Source organism: Vigna umbellata, chromosome 8, assembly GCF_029865625.1.
Source record: "Vigna umbellata cultivar VRB3 chromosome 8, Vumbellata_1.0, whole genome shotgun sequence".
In the NCBI taxonomy this organism is placed as follows: Eukaryota; Viridiplantae; Streptophyta; class Magnoliopsida; order Fabales; family Fabaceae; genus Vigna; species Vigna umbellata.
The window spans coordinates 42634897-42659525 of NC_142172.1; the positions used below are offsets into that span (position 1 = coordinate 42634897).

General features: G+C 33.5%; 3 protein-coding genes and 1 pseudogene across 5 annotated transcripts; all 4 read left to right on the forward strand.

The window, feature by feature from the left end:
* The first annotated feature begins 471 nt into the window (after positions 1–471).
* On the forward strand, positions 472–9187 carry LOC124837475 (uncharacterized). 3 transcript variants are annotated; one of them, XM_088096195.1, is made up of 9 exons: positions 472–5844; positions 6003–6104; positions 6260–6398; positions 7137–7225; positions 7381–7411; positions 7665–7750; positions 7916–7946; positions 8103–8142; positions 8738–9187. In XM_088096195.1, exons 1-8 carry the CDS (start codon positions 604–606, stop codon positions 8108–8110), a joined length of 5727 nt encoding a protein of 1908 aa, XP_087952321.1. In that variant the 5' UTR covers positions 472–603; the 3' UTR covers positions 8111–8142; positions 8738–9187. The 3 variants fall into 3 exon arrangements, with proteins under 3 accessions (XP_087952321.1, XP_087952320.1, XP_087952322.1); XM_088096194.1 differs by having other exon boundaries at positions 8741–9187; XM_088096196.1 differs by having other exon boundaries at positions 8744–9187.
* Positions 9188–10809: 1622 nt separating this feature from the next.
* On the forward strand, positions 10810–12658 carry LOC124837477 (actin-depolymerizing factor 7). Its single transcript, XM_047312843.2, has 3 exons — positions 10810–10970; positions 11762–12021; positions 12280–12658. The coding sequence occupies exons 1-3, from the start codon at positions 10968–10970 to the stop codon at positions 12428–12430; spliced, it is 414 nt and encodes a 137-aa protein (XP_047168799.2). The 5' UTR covers positions 10810–10967; the 3' UTR covers positions 12431–12658.
* Positions 12659–13677: 1019 nt separating this feature from the next.
* Positions 13678–17195, forward strand: LOC124837490 (receptor-like protein EIX2). The gene has a single exon (XM_047312862.2). The coding sequence runs from the start codon at positions 14173–14175 to the stop codon at positions 17095–17097; it is 2925 nt and encodes a 974-aa protein (XP_047168818.2). The 5' UTR covers positions 13678–14172; the 3' UTR covers positions 17098–17195.
* A 6314-nt stretch (positions 17196–23509) lies between these two features.
* LOC148194769 (flt3 receptor-interacting lectin-like) lies at positions 23510–24418 on the forward strand (annotated as a pseudogene).
* Positions 24419–24629: the final 211 nt, after the last annotated feature.

The window sequence follows — 24629 nt, forward strand, 5'->3', positions numbered from 1 at the left end:
AATTCAAGACAAGTTTTAATTTTCTTTATTAGACAATTTTAAACTTCTGCTCCAGTATAATTGATAAAATAAATAAAAAATATCAATAATAAAATTATATAACATATTTATTTTTATAATTATAATAATAATAATTTTATTGTTATTTATTATCACAAAAAAAACGTGTTTTCACTTGATAAGATAAATATAATGTGGTTTGAGGAAAACATACTCGAGTGGAGTAACCCTAAATGTGTTGTAATCTTATAGGCTTATAAAATTAGGAATATTAAAAGTGAATTTAAACCTGTTTAAAAAAGTTCCATTGATTATAAACATTTTAATTTTTTTTGTTTGAACTGTAATTCTGGTGATCCATTCTTAACTGTGTCAATTAATTTTTACTGGTGGCAAAGTCGTAAGATTGAGCAGTGAATTAAGGATATCCCTAAAAAACCCTTACAAATTGCAGTTTCATTCTAGAAAAAAAAGGAGAAAAATTTAATTCCTCTGACAAAGAAAAACCCCGAATTAAACCCTAATTTGCGCCGGTTGCTTTAGCTAAGCAGCACCTTCGCCTTATAAGTCCTCTGTAGTGTTTCAATTCATTAAGCTGATGCTATGGCTGTAATCGATAGCCATGGCAACAAGTTGAGCGAGTCCTCCGTTAATGCGGAGGAAAATCCTCAAACACTATCTTCTCCGGAACCTGGCGCCACTGTGAAGAGGGAGAAAAAGAGAAAGAAAAGAAACGAGGGATCAAACGAACAGTTTCAGGCTGAGGTATGCCCGAAACCCTTAGTAGACTCACCATTTTCTCAAGAGGGAAATGTTGAAGCCGCTGCAGATAATGCTAGCCCAAACCCCAAGAAGAAGAAGAAGAGGATTAAGAATGTGCATGGTGATCAACAACTTCAGGCATCTGAGCCTTCAATTGCGGTTTGTGTGGAATCCGATGATACAAAGGGAGGAGGAGTTCGACAAGGTGATGCTAATGGTAACGGAGATTTGCTCCCTAAACCCTTATTAGATACACCAGTCCCAATTGTTTCCCATCAGGAAAATTCTGAAGGAACTGCATTGAATCCTGACGCGACCCCAAAAAAGAAGAGAAAGAAGAAAATTTTGCAAATTGCAGAGGAAACATGTGACCCTTCAATCCGGATAGGTGTGGAACCTCATGTTGCGAAGGATGAAGGATCACGAGAAGGTGATGTTAATGATAATGGGGGTTTGTACTCTAAACCCTTGGTAGATACATCAGTCCCAATTGTTTCCCATGTGGAAAATGCCGAAGCAAATGTACTTAACCCTGGCGCAACCCTAAAGAAGAAGAGGAAGAAGAAGATTTTGCAAGGTGCAGAGGAAATATGTGAGCATTCAATCCGGAAAGATGTGGAACCTGATGTTACGGAGGTTGAAAGATCACGAGAAGGTGATGTTAATGAGAATGAGGGTTTGTGCCCTGAACCCTTACTGGATAAAAAAATCCCAATTGTTTCCCATGAGGATGCCGAGAGAACTGCACGGAACCCTAGCCCAACCCCCAAGAAGAAGAGGATGAAGAAGATTTTGCTAGGAGCCGAGGAAAAATACGAGCCTTCAATTCGGATACGTGTGGAACATGATGTTAAAAAGGATGAAGGATCACCGGAAGGTGATGTTAATGAGAATGAATGTTTGTGCTCTAAACCCTTATTGGATACACCAATCCCAATTGTTTCCCATGAGGAAAAGGCCGAAGGAACTGCACAGAGCCCTATCCCAACCCCTAAGAAAAAGAAAAAGAAAAAGATTTTGCAAGCTGCAGATCAAATATGTGAACCTTCAATCCAGACAGGTTTGGTGCCTGATGTTCCGAAGGATGAAGGATCTCGAGAAGATGGGGTTGATGAGAATGGGGGTTTGGGCCCTGATCCCTTACTGGATACAAAAATCCCAGTTGTATCCCATGAGGAGAATGCTGATGGAACCGCACAGAACCCTAGCCCAACCCCCAAGAAGAAGAAGAAGAAGATTTTGCAAGGTGCCGAGGAAAAATATGAGCCTTCAATTTGGATAGGTGTGGAACCTAATCTTAAAAAGGATGAAGAATCACCGGAAGGTGATGTTACTGAGAATGAATGTTTGTGCCCTAAACCCTTATTGGATACACCAATCCCAATTCTTTCCCATGAGGAAAAGGCCGAAGGAACTGCACAGAGCCTTATCCCAACCCCTAAGAAGAAGAAAAAGAAAACGATTTTGCAAGCTGCAGATCAAACATGTGAACCTTCAATCCAGATAGGTTTGGTGCCTGATGTTGCGAAGGATAAAGGATCACGAGAAGTTGATATTAATGAGACTGGTGGTTTGTGCCCGGAGCCCTTACTGGATTCAAAAATTCCATTTGTTTCCCATGAGGAGATTGCTGAGGGAACTGCACGGAACCCTAGCCCAACCCCCAAGAGGAAGAGGAAGAAGAAGATTTTGCAAGGAGTCGAGGAAAAATGCGAGCCTTCAATCCAGATAGGTGTGGAAACTGATGTTAAGAAGGATGAAGGATCACGGGAAGGTGATGTTAAAGAGAATGAGTGTTTGAGCCCTAAACCCTTATTGGATACACCAATCCCAATTGTTTCACATGATGAAAAGGCCGAAGGAACTGCACAGAGCCCTATCCCAACCCCTAAGAAGAAGAAAAAGAAAACGATTTTGCAAGCTGCAGATCAAACATGTGAATCTTCAATCCAGATAGGTTTGGTGCCTGATGTTGCGAAGGATAAAGGATCACGAGAAGTTGATATTAATGAGACGGGTGGTTTGTGCCCGGAGCCCTTACTGGATTCAAAAATTCCATTTGTTTCCCATGAAGAGAATGCTGAGGGAACTGCACGGAACTCTAGCCCAACCCCCAAGAGGAAGAGGAAGAAGAAGGTTTTTCAAGGTGCAGAGGAAAAATATGAGCCTTCAATCCAGATAGGTGTGGAAACTGATGTTAAGAAGGATGAAGGATCACGGGAAGGTGATGTTAAAGAGAATGAGTGTTTGAGCCCTAAACCCTTATTGGATACACCAATCCCAATTGTTTCACATGAGGAAAAGGCCGAAGGAACTGCACAGAGCCCTATCCCAACCCCTAAGAAGAAGAAAAAGAAAACGATTTTGCAAGCTGCAGATCAAATATGTGAACCTTCAATCCAGATAGATTTGGAACCTAATGTTGCGAAGGATGAAGTATCACGTGAAGGTGATGTTAATGAGAATGGGGGTTTGTGCCCTGAACCCTTACTGGACACAAAAATTCCAATTGTTTCCCATGAAGAGAATGCTGAGGGAACTGCACGGAACTCTAGCCCAACCCCCAAGAGGAAGAGGAAGAAGAAGATTTTTCAAGGTGCAGAGGAAAAATATGAGCCTTCAATCCAGATAGGTGTGGAACCTGATGCTAACAAGGATGAAGGATCACCGGAAGGTGATGTTAATGAGAATGAGGGTTTGTGCCCTAAACCCTTATTGGATACACCAATCCCAATTGTTTCCCATGAGGAAAAGCCCGAAGGAACTGCACAGAGCCCCATCCCAACTCCTAAGAAGAAGAAAAAGAAAAAGATTTTGCAAGTTGGAGATCAAATATATGAACCTCCGATCCAGATAGGTTTGGTGCCTGATTTTGCAAAGGATGAAGGATCACGAGAAGATGGTGTTAATGAGAATGAGGGTTTGTGCCCTAAACCCTTATTGGATACACCAGTTCCAATTGTTTCCCATGAGGAAAAGCCCGAAGGAACTGCACAGAGCCCCATCCCAACTCCTAAGAAGAAGAAAAAGAAAAAGATTTTGCAAGTTGGAGATCAAATATATGAACCTCCAACCCAGATAGGTTTGGTGCCTGATTTTGCAAAGGATGAAGGATCACGAGAAGATGGTGTTAATGAGAATGGGGGTTTGGGTCTGGATACAAAAATCCCAGTTGTATCCCATGAGGAGAATGCTGAGGGAACTGCACGGAACCCTAGCCCAACCCCCAAGAGGAAGAAGAAGATTTTGCAAGGTGCCGAGGAAAAATGTGAACCTTCAACCCGGATAGGTGTAGAACCTGATGTTAAGAAGGATGAAGGATCACGGGAAGGTGATGTTAATGAGAATGAGGGTTTGTACCCTAAACCCTTACTGGATATACCAATCCCAATTGTTTCCCATGAGGAACAGGCCGAAGGAATGGCTCAGAGCCCTATCCCAACCCCCAAGAAGAAGAGGAAGAAAAAGATTTTGCAAGATGCAGATCAAATATGTGACCCTTCAATCCAGATAGGTTTGGAACCTGATGTTGCTAAGGATGTAGGATCACGAGAAGGTGATGTTGATGAGAATGGTGTTTTGTGTCCCTTATTGGATACACCAATCCCAATCGTTTCCCTTACTGAAAATGTTGAAGCAACCGCACAGATCCCTAGCCCAACCTGCATGAACAGGAGTTGGCCAAGTGGTGAACAAATATGTGACCCTTCAATCCAGATAGGTGTGGAACCTGATGTTACAAACGAAGAAGGACGGGGAAGAGCTGATGCTGTTGTGAATGGGGGTTTGTGCCCCAAAACAATAGACGGACCACTCCCAGTTGTTCCCCCCAAGGAAGATGCTATAGCAATTGCACAGAACCCTAGTCCAAATCCCAAGAAGGAGAGTTTGCATGGTGCACAGCAAATATGTGATCCTTCCATCCTGATAGATGTGGAATCTAGTGTGCCAAATGCAGAAGGAGGACATCAAGGTTCTGAAAGAGCTGAGACAAGTACACAGAACCCTAACCCAACTCCCAAGAGAAAGAAGGGGAAGAATGTGCAAGGTGAACAGCAACAACTTCAGATTTGTGACCACTCAATCTCGATAGGTGTGGAATCTGATGTTAAGAAGGAAGGAGCAAAACAAGTTAAAGCTCATGAAGTTGGGGTATCAGGAATAAGTGAAGAACGCCCTATACCTGATTCCTCAGCCCCAGAAGACACGGACCCGAAAAAGGATTCTGTGAGGAAAAAAAAGAAAGCCCTTAAGTCTCAAGGGGCTGAAGCTGAATCAGAACCAGAACCAAAGGAGTCCAATAGCACAGAGAACCCTCAACAGTGCACCCTGGACCTGAAACTGAAAAGTAAGGTGAAGAAAGGGCCAGGAGCCAACGCTGAGAACTCTGGAGTGTGTTCTCAACCTGAAGTTGCACCCCAATTAGACACAGCAGCCACTACGGCCTTAGAAAAGGCAGAGCTAATTGAAGTTAACAGGGAGCATTCTGAAGCGAGTTCTAAACCTGAATTAGAGCCCTCAATAGACATGGCAACTCAAATGAAGGTCCAAAAGACAAAAAGAACGAGGGAAGAAAAGAAAAAAGAGACAAATCCGAGCGAATCACATGTACAACATCCTCAACCTCAAACTTGTTCTAACCATGCACCTGCAGTTCGAGGAATAATTGAAGAATGCCCTGGACCTGAAGGGGCAGAATCCAGTGATGGCAAGCCACCTGAAACGCCAGTCCAGGGATTTTTATATCCTGCAGTAGCACTATCAATAGACCCTAAAATCCCAGACCAAGCTTCCCGAAAAGACACAGCAACCCCAATAGACCAAGATCAGAAGGTGAGTAAGAAAAATAAGAAGAGTAATCATGTAGCTGCCCCCTCAATAGAGCCAACAATTCAAACAGGTCAAGATCCCCCAGTAGACCCTTCAACCCCAGTAGACCCAGAACAGATGACGAAGAAGAAGAGTAAGAAAAGTAACAGTGCACTAAAAAACGAAGGGTTAGAATCTGAGAAACGCAATGCTGGTCTAAATGCAGAAACCGCAGTTCAGAAAATAGAAAGACCCACAGCCAAAAAATCTATGGTATGTAGAAGGATCCATATAGTTTCATTTGTGGTTGTATTATATGTACCTGAAATCTCTAAAATCATTAACAGATTCTAAGGAACAATGTTCTTCTGTTTCTTGAGATTGATATTATTAGATTTTGTTATTAGTAAACGGTACTTTGGTATTTACAGGGCAGACACAATGCAGAACCAGCTGCTAAAAGCCCGGTTCGTAGAACTGAACATCTCAAAGTCACTGAATCTCCCTCTAAACGACATGGTGATAGTTCCTTGGTATGTAGTGGCTTCTGCAAATTTAGTTTCTGTAGTGACTGAATTCGATGTTTGCTGTAGCCTGGAAAATTATGAACAATTCCTAACGATTTTTTCTTCTGTGATTAATATGGTTAAACCGTTGTACTGTATAAATTGTAACTTGATTTGTTCAGAGTTGCGAGGCATGCCAACAGCTTGGTCACAGATTAGATCAATGCAAGAGGTTGAGACGTCTTTCCAAGAAAGAAGAAGTCTGCTTCTTTTGTGGTAAAATTGGTCATTCACTTGGAAAATGTGGTGTCTCTCAAGCCGGTATGCTAAAATCTGAATGCTTTTCATGGGATGCTTTTTAGTTGAGTTCGAGAATTTTTAATTTTCATGCGTCAAAACTGTTTTGCATGCAAATTGGTAATTTTGCAATTTTTTATTGAAATTTACATAACAGCAATACATGATGTTTCAAATCTTACCTGTAAATGTATGACCTTGGCTGAATAATTTTATACATATTATTATTACAGGCCATCGGTGAGATCTTATTTGAGTAATAAAAGTTCTTTTCATGGGATGCTTTTTAGTTGAGTTCGAGAATTTTTAATTTTCATGCGTCAAAACTGTTTTGCATGCAAATTGGTAATTTTGCAATTTTTTATTGAAATTTACATAACAGCAATACATGATGTTTCAAATCTTACCTGTAAATGTATGACCTTGGCTGAATAATTTTATACATATTATTATTACAGGCCATCGGTGAGATCTTATTTGAGTGATAAGTATTTTTATTTTCCTTCATTAGCTCAGATGTTTAGCCATTCACTTCTATTAGATAATTAGACACCTTACCTTATTGAATATGTTACGAATTTTGAATAACACACAGCTAGGGATTTTCATTCTGTCCTTGGACTCGCTATCTACTGGCCTGAAACTTGCATTATATAAGTTTAATCTCTATTAAATGCAATCTTCACATATCTGAAATGTAATCGGTTTCACTTTATTTAATCTGCTATCTAATGATTCAAAATTATTTAATTGCTGATGCAGGGGGAAGGTTTGCGAAGTGCTTACTCTGTCATGAACATGGACACTTCGGCTATAACTGCCCTCAAAGTGAAAATGGAAAAAAGCGTAAGGTGTGATTTCTCTATTATTTTAATTTTACACAATTGTCATATAAGTTTTTCCCTTTTCCTGGAATCTTTATAGATGTATGGATACTTTTGATTTGTTATCCTAACTTTTCCCGTCATGCCAAGTCTAATCTTTTCACGCAATTTGTATTTCTTAGGAGCTTGTAGCAAATGGGGCTTCCAGTGGAAGTAAGTGTTTCAACAGGAGACTGGATTAAATTTACTTTTACATTTTTGTTAATAATATTGTTACTGAAGATGTTTATAGTTTGGCTAACACATCTCGGGATTTCCATTCTATATTTGGGCTCACAATCTACTTATATTTTCGTTCTATCTCTGTTACAATACAATCTTCACAAATCTGAAATGTCACAGGTTTCACTCTACTTTCTTAATCCGCTATCTTGTGATTAAAAATTGTTTCTTTCCTGATGCACAGGTGAAATAAGGTCTGCTAAGTGCTCACTCTGTCATAAACGTGGGCACCGCAGCAGTAACTGCCCCCAAAATCGTCATGATCCAAAGGTGTTATTCTCTATTATTTGGATTTTACGCAATTGTTATGTTTGTTTTTCTTTCCCTTTTTAACTGTAGTCTTGGTAAATTGTTATGTTGGATATTGTTGATTAGTCTTCATAAATTTTCCGGTCATTCTAAGTCTGTTCTTTTCATACAATTTGTATTCCTTAGGTGCTTGCAGCCAATGGGGCCGTCAGCAGAAGTAAGTCTTTCAACGAGAAACTGTATTTAATATCCTTTTTGGTTTTTTTTTTCACGATATTAGTTGTATATCATGTATATGTATGATTTGCTCAAAATTCATAGGAATTTCGTAACCTTGTTTTAATATTGATACATGTGTGAATCTATTTTTCAGGTCGTTAAACATCTTGATATGGACAATTAATTTGGTCAAGGTAGTGCTCGTAATTTTGGTTTGTGACTGAGCCTTTCCCAATGGGATGTCCATTGCATAATTTTTTGTAAAATAGGTCGTATGTTAATAAAAGGAACCTATTGTTTTTTCATAGAATATCTGGGAAAAGATTAATCGTAGGCTTTTTTAGGGTGGAAATGGATAATACATCCGTCGACTGCCTCGCTTGTGTGTCTCTTACAACATGTGATCGTCATTAGTACAAGTGTTCTTAGTTGCTATTTTAGATTTTAGTCCAAGGTTTGGTCCAATTGACGGAGTATGGAGGAGACTTTGTCATGATTGTTAATATTTTAGACTCAGACAAAAAGTTCAAATATGTAGTAGAACTTCTATCTCAGAAACTGCTCTCTCTAGTGCTCAAGTGAAAAATAAATTCCACGTCCATCTTCGGTTTTTTGGATGTAGTTTGGTACAAATGATTCAGGGGTTACTTTCCTTCGATCCTGAATAATCTGTTTATAGTTCTTCTATTCACGTGTCTTCAGCCATGAGTTTCTTCTGATATATATCTTGCTAAGCAAGAAAGGGTAGTCGTAATTATGTCCTGACAACTTGTATTCCATTATTTGTAGCAGCAGTGGAAACTAAAGGACAACCTCTTCCCGAATTTAATGCGAGCAGCACGGTCTTTCTGATGAGCACGAGTCAATTTACACCAGTACTCCCGCACTCGTGGATCCCAGTTCCTCTGCCTTAAGATTTGATGATTATATCATGTCTGTTAGACATGATTTCCCAATTTTGGTAGTTTAAAATTCTCTATATGTAGCAAACGGCAACATTATTTCAGACCTTATTGGGTTTTTCGTACCTATTTCTTGTTTACTTCTCTACGTCGGAATTAGTTGTGGCAGTTACAAGGTAAATGCGACAAAGGGTTGCTTAAGAGGTGAAGTAATAAGCACATGAGAAATGGCCCCAATATTTTTTAATTCAGTTGATGTTGAGACAATTTGGTTGCAGATATAGAATGTTCTGGAAATAATATATTGATCCTTTTAAATTAGAAGTCTTGTGAACTTCATTTTATGAAACTTTTGATCATATTGCTTAGATGGTCAAAATTTAGGGAGTTACTCAGTTGTCAAGTGATGACCATACACAATGAAAATGTGCGTGAATGTTAAGGTCGAGCTACAATTTTAAAACTTTATGAATCAGAACTTACGTGAGGTACAAGAAACTGATTATGTTTATGAGCTGCGTTTGTTAATGGGGTGCCTATTGATACTGTTCTGCCACTAAAAATTACAGAGGAAACTAGGTAAATGTTAAGCTAAAATTTCTTCATCTTTCGGTACTGTATGAAGTAATATTTATTAATGCACTAGCGACCATAAATACTTCAGGATATATATATATATATATATATATATGATAAAAATAAGTCCACCTACCAGGTATATGTTCCACTAAAAAGATTCCACAGGGTTTTGTTTGTGGATCTATTGGTATTATTGCCTAGTCTGTCAGACGGAACTTTGTTGTTAAGGTAGGAGAAAGGAAAGGGAGGCAGATGCTAAGTTTTTCATAAAAACTCAACTTAATCAAATTGTTTCAAACAACTTCGATGATTGACTTACACATTTAAACTTTGAGAAAATCAGTTCTGAACCATTCTTGGACACTACTTTTAAACTCAACTGTTTCTACAAACAAATACAAACATACTAAGATGATTTGGTACATTAATTCTAAATTTTAATGATACAAAGAAAAATTCTTGAAAAGATCAACTTCAAGATCCAGAGGATAGCCATTTTCATAAAAAGTTAAGTGAACAATCTTTTAAAGAATAATTCATTAATTGATTATTATTCGCTTAACGAAAATGAAGTAACGGTACAAGATTGCATTTATAAAAAAAATCGTTGAATGAAATACTTTTATCGATTGAAATTTCTTTAGAGAAAGTTGGTGTTATCCTTAGGGTCAATTTGTTCAAAAATATTTACAATCTATAAATACATTCAAGATTGGATAACCTAGAGATGCATTCTGAAAAATGTATTATAAAATTATATAATTCATAATGTATTTTCAAATTTAAAATATATATTTTAAATTATACAATTTAAATTATGTTTTAAAATTGTACAATCTGAAATATAAATCATATATAATTTAAACTTGTGCATTATCTGATGAGAAATATGAACAATCCATGAAAGTAGACGAGAAAAAAGTGCAAAAATATTTCTTTTGTGAATGTTTTTGAGTTGTCGGTATATTTATGGGTCAATTATCACTCTTCTTACATTGTCATTCATATTTTAAAGAGTTTACAGTTATATATATAAAGCTTTGATAACTTAAAAAAATCTTGATAAGATAAAAATATTGATTCCAACCAGTTTTTTATTTTATTTTTAAGAAGAGGTATTTTTCAAAATTAAAGACACATAAGTATTTGATAATAATTACATATATTTCCAAGATGAGAAAATAAAAAAAAATTGCTTACACACTCTTAAGTAAATTACAAATAGTAGTTTAAAAAATATATGTAAATAGAGGAATTCATGGCATCTTGATGGCTAGAATTAAAAAGTGAAAGACACAGGTGAGAGTGCACGTATACATGCAAAGAATGCATGGGTTTCAGAGGATATTAACACCCATAAAAGTTTTGAAGGATTTCAACCTCTGTTTCCTTCCTCAAAATTCTCTTCCTCTCCCTTTTTCTCTCAAACTTCTCATTTCCATTTGCCTCCCCCAAAAATAAGGATCTCTTCCTCTCTTTCTTTCTCTAACCCTTTCTTTCTCACTTCTCCATACCCTTTCTCTATCAACTCCGACAACATGGTACGTTCTCTCTCTGTCGCTAACGCTCCACTTCTTCATGGAAATCACTGCTTACATACACTTATATGCATATCACATCCACCATTTTTGTTTTTCCATGGACAGATATATTCATTTGTATGTTAGAGTAGTCTTATTGGCAGAAATGATATTGTTTGCATGGTAATTGCTCCATTCGATGCATGCATATGCTTCTAAATTATGAAAATTGCTAATTTTACGATTTTGGAAAGCACATTGATCAATTGGATGCCTAGAATTTTTCACGTTACAGTTAAGAACTTCTAAACTTCAGGGGTAACCATCCCTGTAGGCTAACAAGAACAAGACAACATTTTTTATCAGTTTCATCTGAATAGTATAGGCGTGACACTGAGTTTTCCCCACACCTTATAGTTCTGTTTTATATCCATTTCTTTGAGTGCTGGACTTGACAATGAATTGGTTGAGGAAGTGGGCCATTCTGGCTGAGTTTTCCTGGATTGAGACAACAGATTACATTTGTGTTTTAAACTCCACCGTTGGGGGCTATTTAAAGTCTCAAAAAGAGTTAAAGTCTACCAACTAGTCGTGATTTGGCCCCTAAAGGAAGATCCTAGGATTGGAAAGGAATTAGATTGAAAGGGAAGACTCTATTAACATGTTGAGCCGGATTCTTTGATGGGAATTAGTCATTGACAAAGCAAGTAGATACTCCGTGCGAATAACATGGTTACTAAAAAAACTTAAGTCTGGTTATTATCATCAAATTTTATATGAACTCATACTAATTTTCTGAAAACGTGTTGTAGGCCAACGCGGCATCTGGAATGGCTGTTCTTGACGAGTGTAAATTAAAGTTCCTGGAGCTAAAGGCAAAGAGGAACTACCGTTTCATTGTGTTTAAGATTGAGAACTACGAAGTGATAGTGGAGAAACTTGGAAGCCCAGAAGAAACCTATGAGGACTTCACTGCATGTCTGCCTGCCAATGAGTGCCGATACGCTGTCTTTGATTTTGATTTCACAACAAATGAAAACTGCCAGAAAAGCAAGATTTTCTTCATTGCATGGTAATATGTTATCACTCAGTTTTTGTTCTCTAACAGAAACTTATTTAATCTTAAAGAAACTAATCCAAAGCTACACTTGGAAATACTAAGAACGACAGAAAAGCTATTAACACATTGCAGTATAGGATTCTTAGTCTATAAATGAATGTTTGTGATGTTCAAATATGGCACCCTCGTATTAGAAATGAAACCTACTATGTTTAAATACTGACTTTGCTGTCATGTATTTATCTTTACTTTCTTGTTTCTCATGTTCAGGGCTCCGGATACGTCAAAGGTGAGAGAGAAGATGGTGTATGCCAGCTCCAAGGACAGATTCAAGAGGGAACTTGATGGCATTCAGGTTGAGTTGCAAGCAACGGATCCCAGTGAGATGAGCTTTGATATCATAAAAGCAAGGGCAATATAATAATGTCATCCAATTATTAAGATTTCACCCTTTTCCCTACAGCTAGCTTTGGCGGCACTATTAATTTCTTTATTTGTTTGACTTCTGCTGTTTTTTTTTGTTCTTTTTGTCAACTGGCCTACATTGTAAACTGGTAGTTTAATATGATACCTAGAAAAGCACTGCCATGGATTACAGGCTATATCGAACAACCTTATTATTGTATACACTACATTCTTTGAAGGTACAACTGCATTCCACTGCAAGTCTATTATGATCTTGTGTTTCTTCTCCACACTTTTTCCCCTTGTAAATTTGCTAAGGTTAACTGTTGTGAAACATTAGAAAAGAACCCTTAGACGACTGTGTAATTTTATGAATAATTAGAATGAGCATATGATGGGAAACTTATGTTAACTCAAGGTAGAAGTTGAACTTATTGTCAAGCAATCTAAATAAAAAGGCCGATTAGAAAACTGTTTGACAGGAGCTCTGATACGATGTTAGAAATTAGAAGATGAATTTTAAACTTAACCTCATCAGAAAAATAAAGTTTGCATTGACTTCTATACTCTATTTTTGTCACATCATTAGATAACGAGGGAGAGCTTTTGATTATATGCTAAAATATTATTTGGTCTGAAAACATCTTTATATACACATATTTTGGCTTAGTCTGGTGTAAAGACACAAAACAACTGTACCACAAAGCACAGATCCAACATAGGAAACAGAACTATAATATATAAAAACAGGAAATTACTAGCCAGAGTTTGTTATTTGTGTCTCATTTTGGTTGAGATAGTAGGTCCCAGGATGGACATCTAGGTCTCGCAAATTATATACTTAGACAATGCAAGGGTACCGAGTTGATTTTTCCAGAACAGAGAAAAAAAAAAAGAAAAACAAGGAAAAGCTGAATGAAAAAACTTGCTTTGCATACCGCAGTTGCACTTTTTTATGTTTAGAAATCTAAAATAAGCAATTTAAGTATTCCTTTTGAATACAAATCCACTCCCTAAGCCCATGTAGAACCATGACTTTACTGCAGATCCACTCCCTGATCAGATTTTTGAATCTTCAAACCGCACATATGTTGTAGATAATGTATTAATGAATATGTGCAGTGAAATTGAGAGCTTAGACAAAGACACAGGAAAAACAATCAAGCAAGAGGAAACAAGCTCTCTAGTCCTTTTGAATATCGATAATGACAACACATTGTTTCTACATTAAAAAATTTCATGAGATTTTAGCCATGTTTATATTAAACAGTTACCAATATTATCTACCAGGCTTACACACATATACCAAGGAAAATCCCTTAAATTTAGTATGATAAGAACACTCACAGGAATATAAAATTAGTAGTTTATATTAGGGTGATAATAGTCTGCTTACACATCTAAATGATCGTGCTTCTTTACCATTCTTTGAAATGTCCAGTACGAAATTAAATAATTCTTTTCTCTTTCAAACTAAGTATTCAATTTCTTAAGTTTATTTTCTTTACTAATTTCAGTCAACATTTGTTTTTTAATTAACTTTTAGTAAGTTTCCTTGCCGGCTTCGTAAATGTGAACAAGAAGACTTGATTCAAAAATTCATTTTTCTTCAGCTACCCCGAAGATAATGATCGATTCCGTTATCCAAAATTCACGAAAACCTTTTTAGTTTACGACCTTGAACAGCCATCTAGACCAAGTCCCCACAAATTACTATCGCGTTGACTCGTCTACTTCCCCCCAAAAAAACTGTTTCTTATGAAAACAACCACAAAGTATAACATGATTTTCGAATTTCAGTTCTTCTATCCAAGAAAACTGCGCTTATTGGCAAACATGAGAGCGGACTCAAATGTTTTGTTCCTTGTGCCTTTGGCTTTGTTGTTCCTTATTGCAATTCCACAATTGTGCTTGTGTGCAAATTCAACCTCTGACCACACAATGGAAGAGCGACAAGCACTTGAAAGTCTCAAAGGAAGTTTCTCCAACAGCTCCATGTTTGTTTCTTGGGAAGGAAAGGATCACTGCCAGTGGAAAGGAGTGCAATGTGATGCTATCACCGGACACGTTGTCAAGCTTGTTCTCCATTGGCAAAAGACATGCAGTTATCGTCGAACCGGTTTTGTACGCACGTGCTCAAGACAAAATTCTAATGGCGTTCACCCTTCTATATTGGATTTGAAACACTTGAACTATCTCGAACTCACAGGAATTTCTTTTGGCAATGGTCCTATACCAGCATTCCTTGCTTCCATGAATCAGCTGACACATCTTAACCTCTCTGACTGTGATTTCAGGGAAAAGATTCCTCACCAACTCGGCAATCTTTCAAACTTGCAGGTTCTTGATTTCAGTGGAAATCCTTTAGATGTTGATGTAGATGTTGATGATCTGGCTTGGCTTTCAAAACTTTCATCACTGAAACACCTAGCAATGAATGGAGTGGGCCTTGGAAGGGCACATAATCTATTGCAGGTGCTTGATACCCTTCCTTTCTTGTTGCAAGTAGAGTTTAGTGGATGTGATCTTACCAACATGAACTTTCCTGCTGGCCATGTTAATTCTACGTTTCTTGCCAATGTTCAAGTTCTGAGTCTTGCTCAAAATTTACTTTCTGACCCTGTTCCTGATGCTTTTCTGAACATGAGTTCAATTGTAGACCTCAACCTTGGTTACAACAATCTCACTACACTTCCAAATTGGTTGGTTAATTTTGATGCTCTTGTCAATCTTAATCTTTCTGGTAATCCCTTCAAGAGGATTGAAGCCTCCGTGATATCTATCTTGACAAACATGTGCTCCCTCCGATCATTAGACTTGTCATCTAGCATACCTATTTTTGAAGGGTCGGGGCTAGGTCAGGGAAACTATTCGGGATGTGGAAAATACGATCTGGAAGTTTTAGTGTTGAGAGGAAATGGAATTAAGGACAGTTTGCCTAGTTGGTTTGGACAACTGTCAAATTTGAATATCCTTGATCTTGCAATGAATTTATTCTATGGTCCAATTCCATCATCCTTTGGAAATTTGTTGGCCTTGACAACATTAGATCTTTCGGATAATCAGCTACATGGGTCAATTCCTGCTACCTTTGGACGGTTGTCATCTTTAGGTTTATTGGATCTTTCTAATAATCACTTGAATGGAAGCATTCCAGAAAGCCTTGGACAACTGAGGAATCTAGTGACCTTAAGGATGGTTAATAACTCATTCACAGGTATCATATCAGAGATTCACCTTCGTAACCTCTCAAATTTGATAGAATTTCAAATAGGATACAACAATCTGGATTTGAAGACAGACTCCAATTGGGAACCACCTTTCAAGCATTTACAAGTCCTTGGAATGGCTTACAATAATCTGACACATTTTCCTCAGTGGGTTCAAACACTGGAGCAACTTTTTACATTAGACATCTCTAACAATCAGATTAGAGGAAATATTCCGAGAGATTTTGGTCATCATCTTCCAAACCTGTATAGGCTAAATCTCCGTACTAACCTTATAGAAGGTTCGATACCAGACTCATTGTGCGAGATGGAAAACTTGTTCATTCTCGATCTCTCAGAAAACAGATTTTCTGGCACAATTCCTGATTGTTGGGTAAAGCAGTTTTTCTCCGTCTTAAATGTGGCATCAAATCGGTTATCCGGCACCATTCCAAACTCATTTGGGAATCTTACAGTGGGATGGTTGAATTTGAGCAACAATAGCCTCCATGGAGAGCCTTTTCAACCCTTGCAAAGCAACGAATGGTTGCAGATTTTGGATCTCGGTGAGAATCAATTTACCGGAAAAATACCTTCTTGGTGGGCAGCACAAACTGTTCTTGAAATTCTGAGACTGCGGGGGAACTTGTTCAGTGGTGATATTCCGACATCTCTCTGCCAGTACTATAATGTAAAAATCCTGGACCTTGCTGATAATAATTTGTCAGGTTCAATCCCTCCTTGCATTGGTAATTTCCGGGGTATGATGATAAATGGAGTTGAAGCACCACCAGCATTCACTTATGATGCAGATGAATGGGCAAAAAGGCATTTCAAGCAATTCTTGAAAGGAAATGAATATGATTACACAAAAAAATACGCATATCCGCATTTGGTAAACATAGACTTGTCAAGTAACAGTCTCATGGGATCAATCCCTGCCGGTGTAACCTCTCTTTCAGGATTGATTGGCTTGAACTTATCACATAATCACTTGTCAGGAAATATCCCAAGCAATATAAAGAAAATGCAGTCGCTGGAGTCTCTGGATTTCTCCAACAATAACCTTTCTGGTCCCATCCCAACCGACATGTCCATCATGCATAATCTAGGTTTCTTAAACTTGTCCAACAATAATTTATCAGGTTCCGTTCCAACAAATGATCATTTTTTGACCTTTGATAATCGATCTTTTGCTGGCAATCCACATCTCTGCGGAGAATTCCTGGCGAATAAATGTTCCATCGGTGATGGGGTACCTAGCCATGAAGACAACAATGAGATCGGTGATAAGAAAGAAAATGTGTTGTTTTACTTAGTCATTGCACTTGGTTTCATAACAGGGTTTTGGGCATTCTTCGGAACTCTGTTTTTGAGAAAGGATTGGAGACACGCATACTTTCTTTATGTGGATGGGGTTGTGGATAAGATGTATGTAACAATAATGGTAAGAGTAGCAAGTGTTGGATCGTGAGATGAACAACGATACACTTGTAATTAATCTTCTGATTATTCCAGAATTTGTAATAATTTCAGCTGTTTATTGGTTCATTTTCAAATCAAGCTTTATAATTCCACTGAACTCAATCAGGGATGTTCTTCCCGTCAATGCAACTAAATATATCGAGTTTTCTTTCTTAGCAAGTGAAATCTATCTCAACCTAAAACTCAATAAATTTAGAAGAGACTCTATAAATTAAACTCAACCTAACTTCAAAAACTTCTTATGTACTTTAGGAATCAATTGAATGATTTAAGTATTGTCATGTTGGGCACTATAGAAAGGACCTTGATAATTTGACACTGTTTTCTTATTTTCGTGACTATTATTATCTTATTTCAAAATTTTATTTATTTATTAATATAATATTTTACTAATAATAAGAAAATTCAAAAGAGAAAAGTTGGTGTAAAAATACAATTTTCCCTCTATAAGGTGGAAATATTAAGGGTAACTTACATTATAACAGTTTGCTACTACCTTATAAGCAAGACCAATAAATATGCAATACTCCATTTCAATAAAATAAAACATATTATCATCATTCATACTATTTCGAAATTAAAAATATATATATATATATATATATATATATATATATATATATATATATATATAAATAAGTGGCTTCAAATATCAAATATTAATGTAAATTAAAGTACATATAAAAAAATGTTGCGTTGCATCAACTTTACATTAATATAAAAAGAGTTCTATTGATAATAAATATTTTCATTGATATTTTTTAGAAGGATCCGTAACTTTGATATACATAATTTTGAATAATTTCCTTATTCTCATCCTATAGATAATAATATTTAGTTGCTCAGGTGTGAATGCTAAGAAATAAAGTTCAATTCTCATACAAAATTATCCTTGATTCTTATTACTTATCATTGTAAAACAGTGTATTATTGGAAATTGTTTTTTTTTAATTTAAAAAAAAACGAAGACATTAAATTTATTTAGTACAAATATATTTTCTGTGTAAACATTTTGTTTCATTCAAAATTTTGATGTGAATCGTTCACTTTGAAATTCTTATTTGATAGATAGTGGGTCTAAATTTAAAATATATGATTTCTTCACCATTTATAAAAGATAACGTGAAGAAATTAACCTATTCTACCTATTTAGTTTTGAACATAAAATTGATCTATGATTAGGAAACATGGCCTCAATTTCAGGATTGTTTTCTGTGAGAAGATATGTATGTTTCTTCATTACTTATTGTTTATTTAATAAAAGTATAAGTGCGCGAGGAAACATATTTCTTTTGGACCTTGATACTTTTATACTTTATTTTAATTATAGTTCCATTTAAAATATTGTTAGTTTATTTCAATTTTTTTCAAAATTTACTTTATTTATTAAATATAATATTTTATTAATAAAAGGAAAGACTCAAATGAAAGTAAGAGAAGAGTTGGGTATCAAAATGTAATTTTCCATTTCTTTTTACTACCTCAGATGAGAGTGATGATTCATTTGAATAGTTGAAGGTTTGTATTTACGAAATATTCTGTTCTCATACCAGACATTTTTCTTTTATTTACTTTTATATTTATTGTGATTCTATCTTCTTCGTCATTTTGACAGTATATCAAGATCTTATATTTTTTAAGAGACAAGAGAAAAACAAGTGATCAATAATCTTGATGTATGTGATTATAAAGAAATTTGTAGAATTCAAAATTTTGCTGTGTACATATTTCTTTTCTTATTTTTTTTAAAAAATTTGTAAGAATTGAAAATACAATAAATTGGTCTGATAAAAACTATTAAACAAGTGCATATAAATTTTCTATCCTTTTCTTATTCCCTTAGCTCATGCATATTGAATACCAATTGAAACTTATGCATTCTCATGAAGGGTTAACATTATATTGAATATATATTTTTTTAAGCTTAAATACGTATAGAAGCTATCTTATTAAAGGAATTTATTTGTAAAAGTCTTTCATAATCACCCTTGTTGAACTTACTCTTTAAAATTTCAATATTTTAAAGTAAATTAGATTAAGACTTCCAAAAATTGAATTAATTCTATTAAGAATTTCAAAATTTTCACAAAATTATATTTATATTTTGTAATTTTGTCATCGTTACACTTGCCTCGTTTATATTTGTAATGTTTTCAAAACTTAAAGAAGTACGTGCATAATATTAAAAAGAGAAAATATAATTTATTTTTTAAATAAAAATAAAATTTTATTGTATTTTTTAGATAAAGTGTTAGTATAATTTATTTTATTTTTAAATATATATATATATATATATATATATATATATATATATATATATATATATATATATATATATATATGGGGTTTGCTAACGCGCGTACGCCTGTTTTTCAGTTGGTACATTTTAGTAATGTGTACCGGGTTTTAGTAGACAAAAAAAATATCCTTATATATCATGGATTCTAAGTTTTAAGGTTAAGGGTATTTTAATAATTTTCATTCTCAAAACTAAAAAAAAAAAAAAAGAAATCCTCCAAACCCTTACTCACCTCTCTCATTCCTCTCAACCCTTTCTCTTTTCTCTTTCTCACTCCAATCTTTTCTCTACCCAATTGAAAATCAGAAATTTTATAATGATTTTATAATAAGTTTTCATCTTATAATTTTTGTCTTATCTAATTTTATCCAATTTTCACAAGCATAAAGGAATTGGTAATAGACCTGGAAAAAATCAGAAATACTCTCTGTTAAACAATTTCTTACAGAAAATGATTTTATAATGAGTTTTTATTTTATAATTTTTGTCTTATCTAATTTTATCTAATTTTCACAAGCATAATGACATCAAATGAATTGGTAATTGGCTTGGAAAAAATCAGAAACACTCAGTTATTAAACAATTTCTTAAAAAAAATGACTTTAAAATGAGTTTTCATTTTATAATTTTGTCGTATATAATTTTATTTAATTTTCACAAGCATAATGACATCCGAAAGAATTGGTAATTGGCCCGGAAGGTTTTTTTTAAAGATGATGATTCAACAAAACTAGAGAGGTTAGTGAAGATGGTGAAATTGAAGAGATCTTGAGTGAACCTTTGCCTTGAAGGTGAATATGTCAATGACTACAGTAGGAATAAGTTGGAGTGAGAGAGATGAAAGAGAAAGGATTGAGAAGAATGAGAGAGGTGAGTAAGGGTTTGGGGGTTTCTTTTTTTTTTTTAAGTTTTGAGAATGAAAATTATTAAAATACCCTTAATCTTAAAACTTGGAATCCATAATATATAAGGGTATTTTTGTCTACTAAAATCCGGTACACATTGCTAAAATGTACTAACTGAAAAACAGGCGTACGCGCGTTAGCAAACCCATATATATATATATATATATATATATATATATATATATATATATATATATATATATATATATATACTCATAAACAATTATTTACAAATAAACTTATAAATAATATTAATTACAATTATTTTATTTACGAATTTTTATTTATAGATAATTTATAAATGAAATTATCTTATCTACAGATTTAATGAATATTTACGAATTTTTACTATATAGAATATTTTCTTAAATTATATATAATCAATTCCTACTCTATATTATTTCTTTCTAATAATGTCTTACCTCAATTAAAAATGAAAATATAAAAATATTTAACAATTCATTATCTTTAACTTTTATCGACTCATATTTCAAATTTATCAGCCTTTCCACCATTGAAATGCATAGTGCGACCTCTACAACCACGTGAAGTAACATTGAAACCCCAATTTTCTGTTTGAAAAAACAAAATCCATGTCTCCTTTTTAAATTCCACATCATTTAAAAAATTTACAATTATTTATTTAGTCACTGTTTTTAATATCATTAAACTACAATGTTTCAATTTTTTAAAATTTCCAATTAAGAAAATAAAAAATGAGGAACATATATACGACTTTAAACTAAAAACGGGAAAGACTTAAATGGTTAAAAAAATATATTTTTTTACATCAGTCATAACGTTTATAAAAATAAGATAGTTTTAATAGAAGTTAACTTTTATATTTATAAAAAGTGAAAAATAAGGAAGTTAGGTAAAGAAGAAAAAAAAAGGCAAGGGATGAAAGTAACATTATTCTAGTATTAAATATTCTTGTAATAAAGAAGGTAGTGGCTATCCTTATGTGGCCTTCTGGTAGAGAAGAAACCAGAAGATTTGGAAAGAAAAAACTGCCCCTTTTGGCTGTGGTCAGCAAACCTCTCACATAATACTTTTCTTCCTGTTTTAAATATTAATTAAACATTCCTTTTATAAAAAAATTATAGCAAACGAAACTGATGTAAAAATGAATAAAAAATAATTAAGTTTGTTATCTAATAAACTATGACAACTTAAAATTAGGAGTTAAACATTTTCATATAAAAAATTAAAAAATAAATAAAAATATTAAGAAAAAAAGAAATAATTAATATATATCTATAAATTATATGATTCAATAATATTTGAGATTTGTGTTTTCTAAAATGTAATATATTATTTAAACACAATTATAAAAAAAATGTGTAGTCAACTTTTTAGGTGACAGACAAAATACCTTAAAAACGTCAATAACTTTATAGATATTAAATAAGTTGAATACTATAGAAAAAACAAAAAATTATGCAAAAGAAAGAAAAAAACAAATATTTCTTTAAAATGAAACTAAATTTTCTAAAGATAATAATAAAAATATATTTATTAAATTTAAGTATTTTAATAATATATAGCTAAAACAAATATTATATTCACACTCAATTTAATAATAATTAATATAAAAAAATTCTATCAGAATTAGAATGAGTTTTTTTTTCATCCTTATTATCTATATCAGGCATACTAGATCGGAAAAACTACATATTAGTGCATACAATAATCTAATGTGGTGATACTGTTTTATATGTGAGAGAAAATTTGGAGTGAGAATTTTTTATAATATAAAAGATCAGTCAAAACCAGTATTTTTGTATGGGGCTGTTAGGATTGTATTTTACATTATGTGAAGCAAGATTAATAAATATATCAATCTCATCTCAGTGCATAATTTTTTTTAAAAAATAAACATATAATATAAATATAATAGTATGTTATAAAATTATTATCTATTAAATAAAAATTATTATTCATACACAGTTATTAAATAAATTATAAATATGAAAAGAGTAGGACGAAAAATCAACAAAAAAAAAAATAGTATGAAATAAAATTGTCACTAGAGTTAACGGGCTGTGCGTGTAGTTACATCAAAACCTAACGTTGTACACTGTAGTAAATTGTAATTAATTATAGGCCAAGCTATATTCTACCTGCCATGTATTTACTTAGTAACAATATTACAACTATTTTCTAAACAAAAATTTACTTATAAATTTTTATTATAAGTAAATTAAACAAATTAAACAAAAATAAATTTAATTATATCTCATTATAAATTAAATTTAAATAAAATAAATTTACTTAAATTTAATTTATAATGAAATATAAGTAAATTTATTTTTGTTTAATATAATAAATTTAATTAAATTAATTATAAAAAAATTTATAATGAAGTATAATAAATTTATGCATTTTTATTTATGTAATTACAATAATTATGGTTAGAAATTATTGAATTAAAATTATTTTTATAAAAAAATTAATTTAATTACAAAAATAATTAAAACAATAAAGTTTATTTATTTAATAATATTAAAAAACTTTAATTATTATTTATATATAATTTAAAATATTTTATATACATCTAAATACATTATTTAAAAATTATAAATCGTTTTAAATAATAAAAGAACTAAAAAAAATAAAAGTGTGAAGGGATGCACGACTTTAACTAAAGAAGTCGTCATCCCTCCAAACATTTTAACTATTAAACTTTTTTATTAATTTAAATAATTTATAATGAAAAAATTGTTATTAATTAATTATAATTCGAAAAAAAATATAATATAATAATTAAAATTCAAAAAAATATATTACAATAAAATATAATTTTTAAATATTAATTAGATATAATTTACATTATTTCAAATAAATTTAAAAATATTATTTATAAATTATAAATCATTTTAATTAATAATAAAATAAAAAATAAAAAAGGGTAAAAGTATAATTTTTAATGAAAAAAGACGTGATAATGAATTATAATGCTTGATAATCGATTATAACGATCAAAAGTAAGAAATACACAACTTTAACCCTGCTCAATGCTACATGTGAAGTCCTATAGAAAACACTACTTCTTCATTCGTATAAGCCCCACGACTTGTCCATTCTTATAATTGTCAATTAATTTACTTCCCATAAATGGGAAAGGTTTTGCATGAACTCTTCATTAAGATTCCAACCAAATCAATTGAATACCACCATGGCGCGTCTCTAGCAAAAATTATTCATTCGTAATTCTTCTGTTTGCCTTTGTGACAATGTTGTTCATGTTCCCCAGTAAGGTGAAGTCAGCACAGTCATTATCTTTTAGCTTCAGCAGGTTCGGTCATGACCAAAAGAATCTTATCTTCCAAGGTGATGCCATTTCTGCAAACAATGTCATACAACTCACTAAGTTAAACAGTGGAGGAAATCCTGCCATTGGTAGCGTGGGAAGAGTGTTATACTCTGCACCATTGCACCTTTGGGAAAACTCTGCGGTTGTGTCAAGTTTTGAAACTTCTTTCACCTTTCAAATCTCAACACCTTACACTTTTCTAGCTGATGGCTTGCCCTTCTTCCTTGCACCATATGACACTGTCATCCCTTCAAATTCTGGTGGCTGTCTCCTGGGACTCTTTCCTACTAAGGCTTTAAGAAACTCCTCCACCTCTCAAAACCAAACCATTGTTGATTTCAAAGCTGAATCAAACAAAGTTGTCGCTGTCGAATTTGACACCTACCCTAATCAACATATTGGCAATCTAACATACAGACACATTGGAATCGATGTCAACTCTATTAGGTCCAAGACAACTGCAAGGTGGAACTGACAAAATGGGAAGACAGCCACTGCACACATCAGCTATAACTCTGCCTCTAAAAGATTGGCGGTTTCTACTTTTTATCCTGGGAGTAATCCTGTTATTCAACTGGAGAAGAGAGAGAAATAAATACCATTCTCTCGTGGTCTTTCACTTCAAGCTTGAAGAACAACGAGGTCAAGGACGACAAACAAGACATGTTTATTACAACCGTTGTGTGATCATAAGCGTGGATCAATGGTGTTCTATTTTACATGCATGTAATATATAATATAAATTATGCGTCAATAATGACAAGTACGAGGTAGTACTTGTATGTTGTTGTTTAATTACGAGTCAGTTTTTGTTTCTTGTATTTTGTTGTTTGTATGTACACATATAAAAGTAAACAATATTAATAAAATCATATATATATATATATATATATATATATATATATATATATATATATATATATATATATATATGAGTTTGTTTTAGTTTGTTATGTAAAAAGATCCGATATGTTAACAATTTATTTCAACAATTTTTTTAT

What these genes read in the sequence shown, in the direction of transcription:
- LOC124837477 (XM_047312843.2), top strand. An exon ending in AAGATTTTCTTCATTGCATG is followed by an intron (nt 12,022 to 12,279) that starts GTAATATGTTAT and finishes TCTCATGTTCAG; the next exon opens with GGCTCCGGATACGTCAAAGG.
- LOC124837490 (XM_047312862.2), top strand. Translation starts at nt 14,173, where the DNA reads ATGAAAACAACCACAAAGTATAACATGATTTTCGAATTTCAGTTCTTC.
- LOC124837475 (XM_088096195.1), top strand. Translation starts at nt 604, where the DNA reads ATGGCTGTAATCGATAGCCATGGCAACAAGTTGAGCGAGTCCTCCGTT. An exon ending in ATGTGGTGTCTCTCAAGCCG is followed by an intron (nt 6,399 to 7,136) that starts GTATGCTAAAAT and finishes TTGCTGATGCAG; the next exon opens with GGGGAAGGTTTGCGAAGTGC. An exon ending in AAATGGGGCTTCCAGTGGAA is followed by an intron (nt 7,412 to 7,664) that starts GTAAGTGTTTCA and finishes CCTGATGCACAG; the next exon opens with GTGAAATAAGGTCTGCTAAG.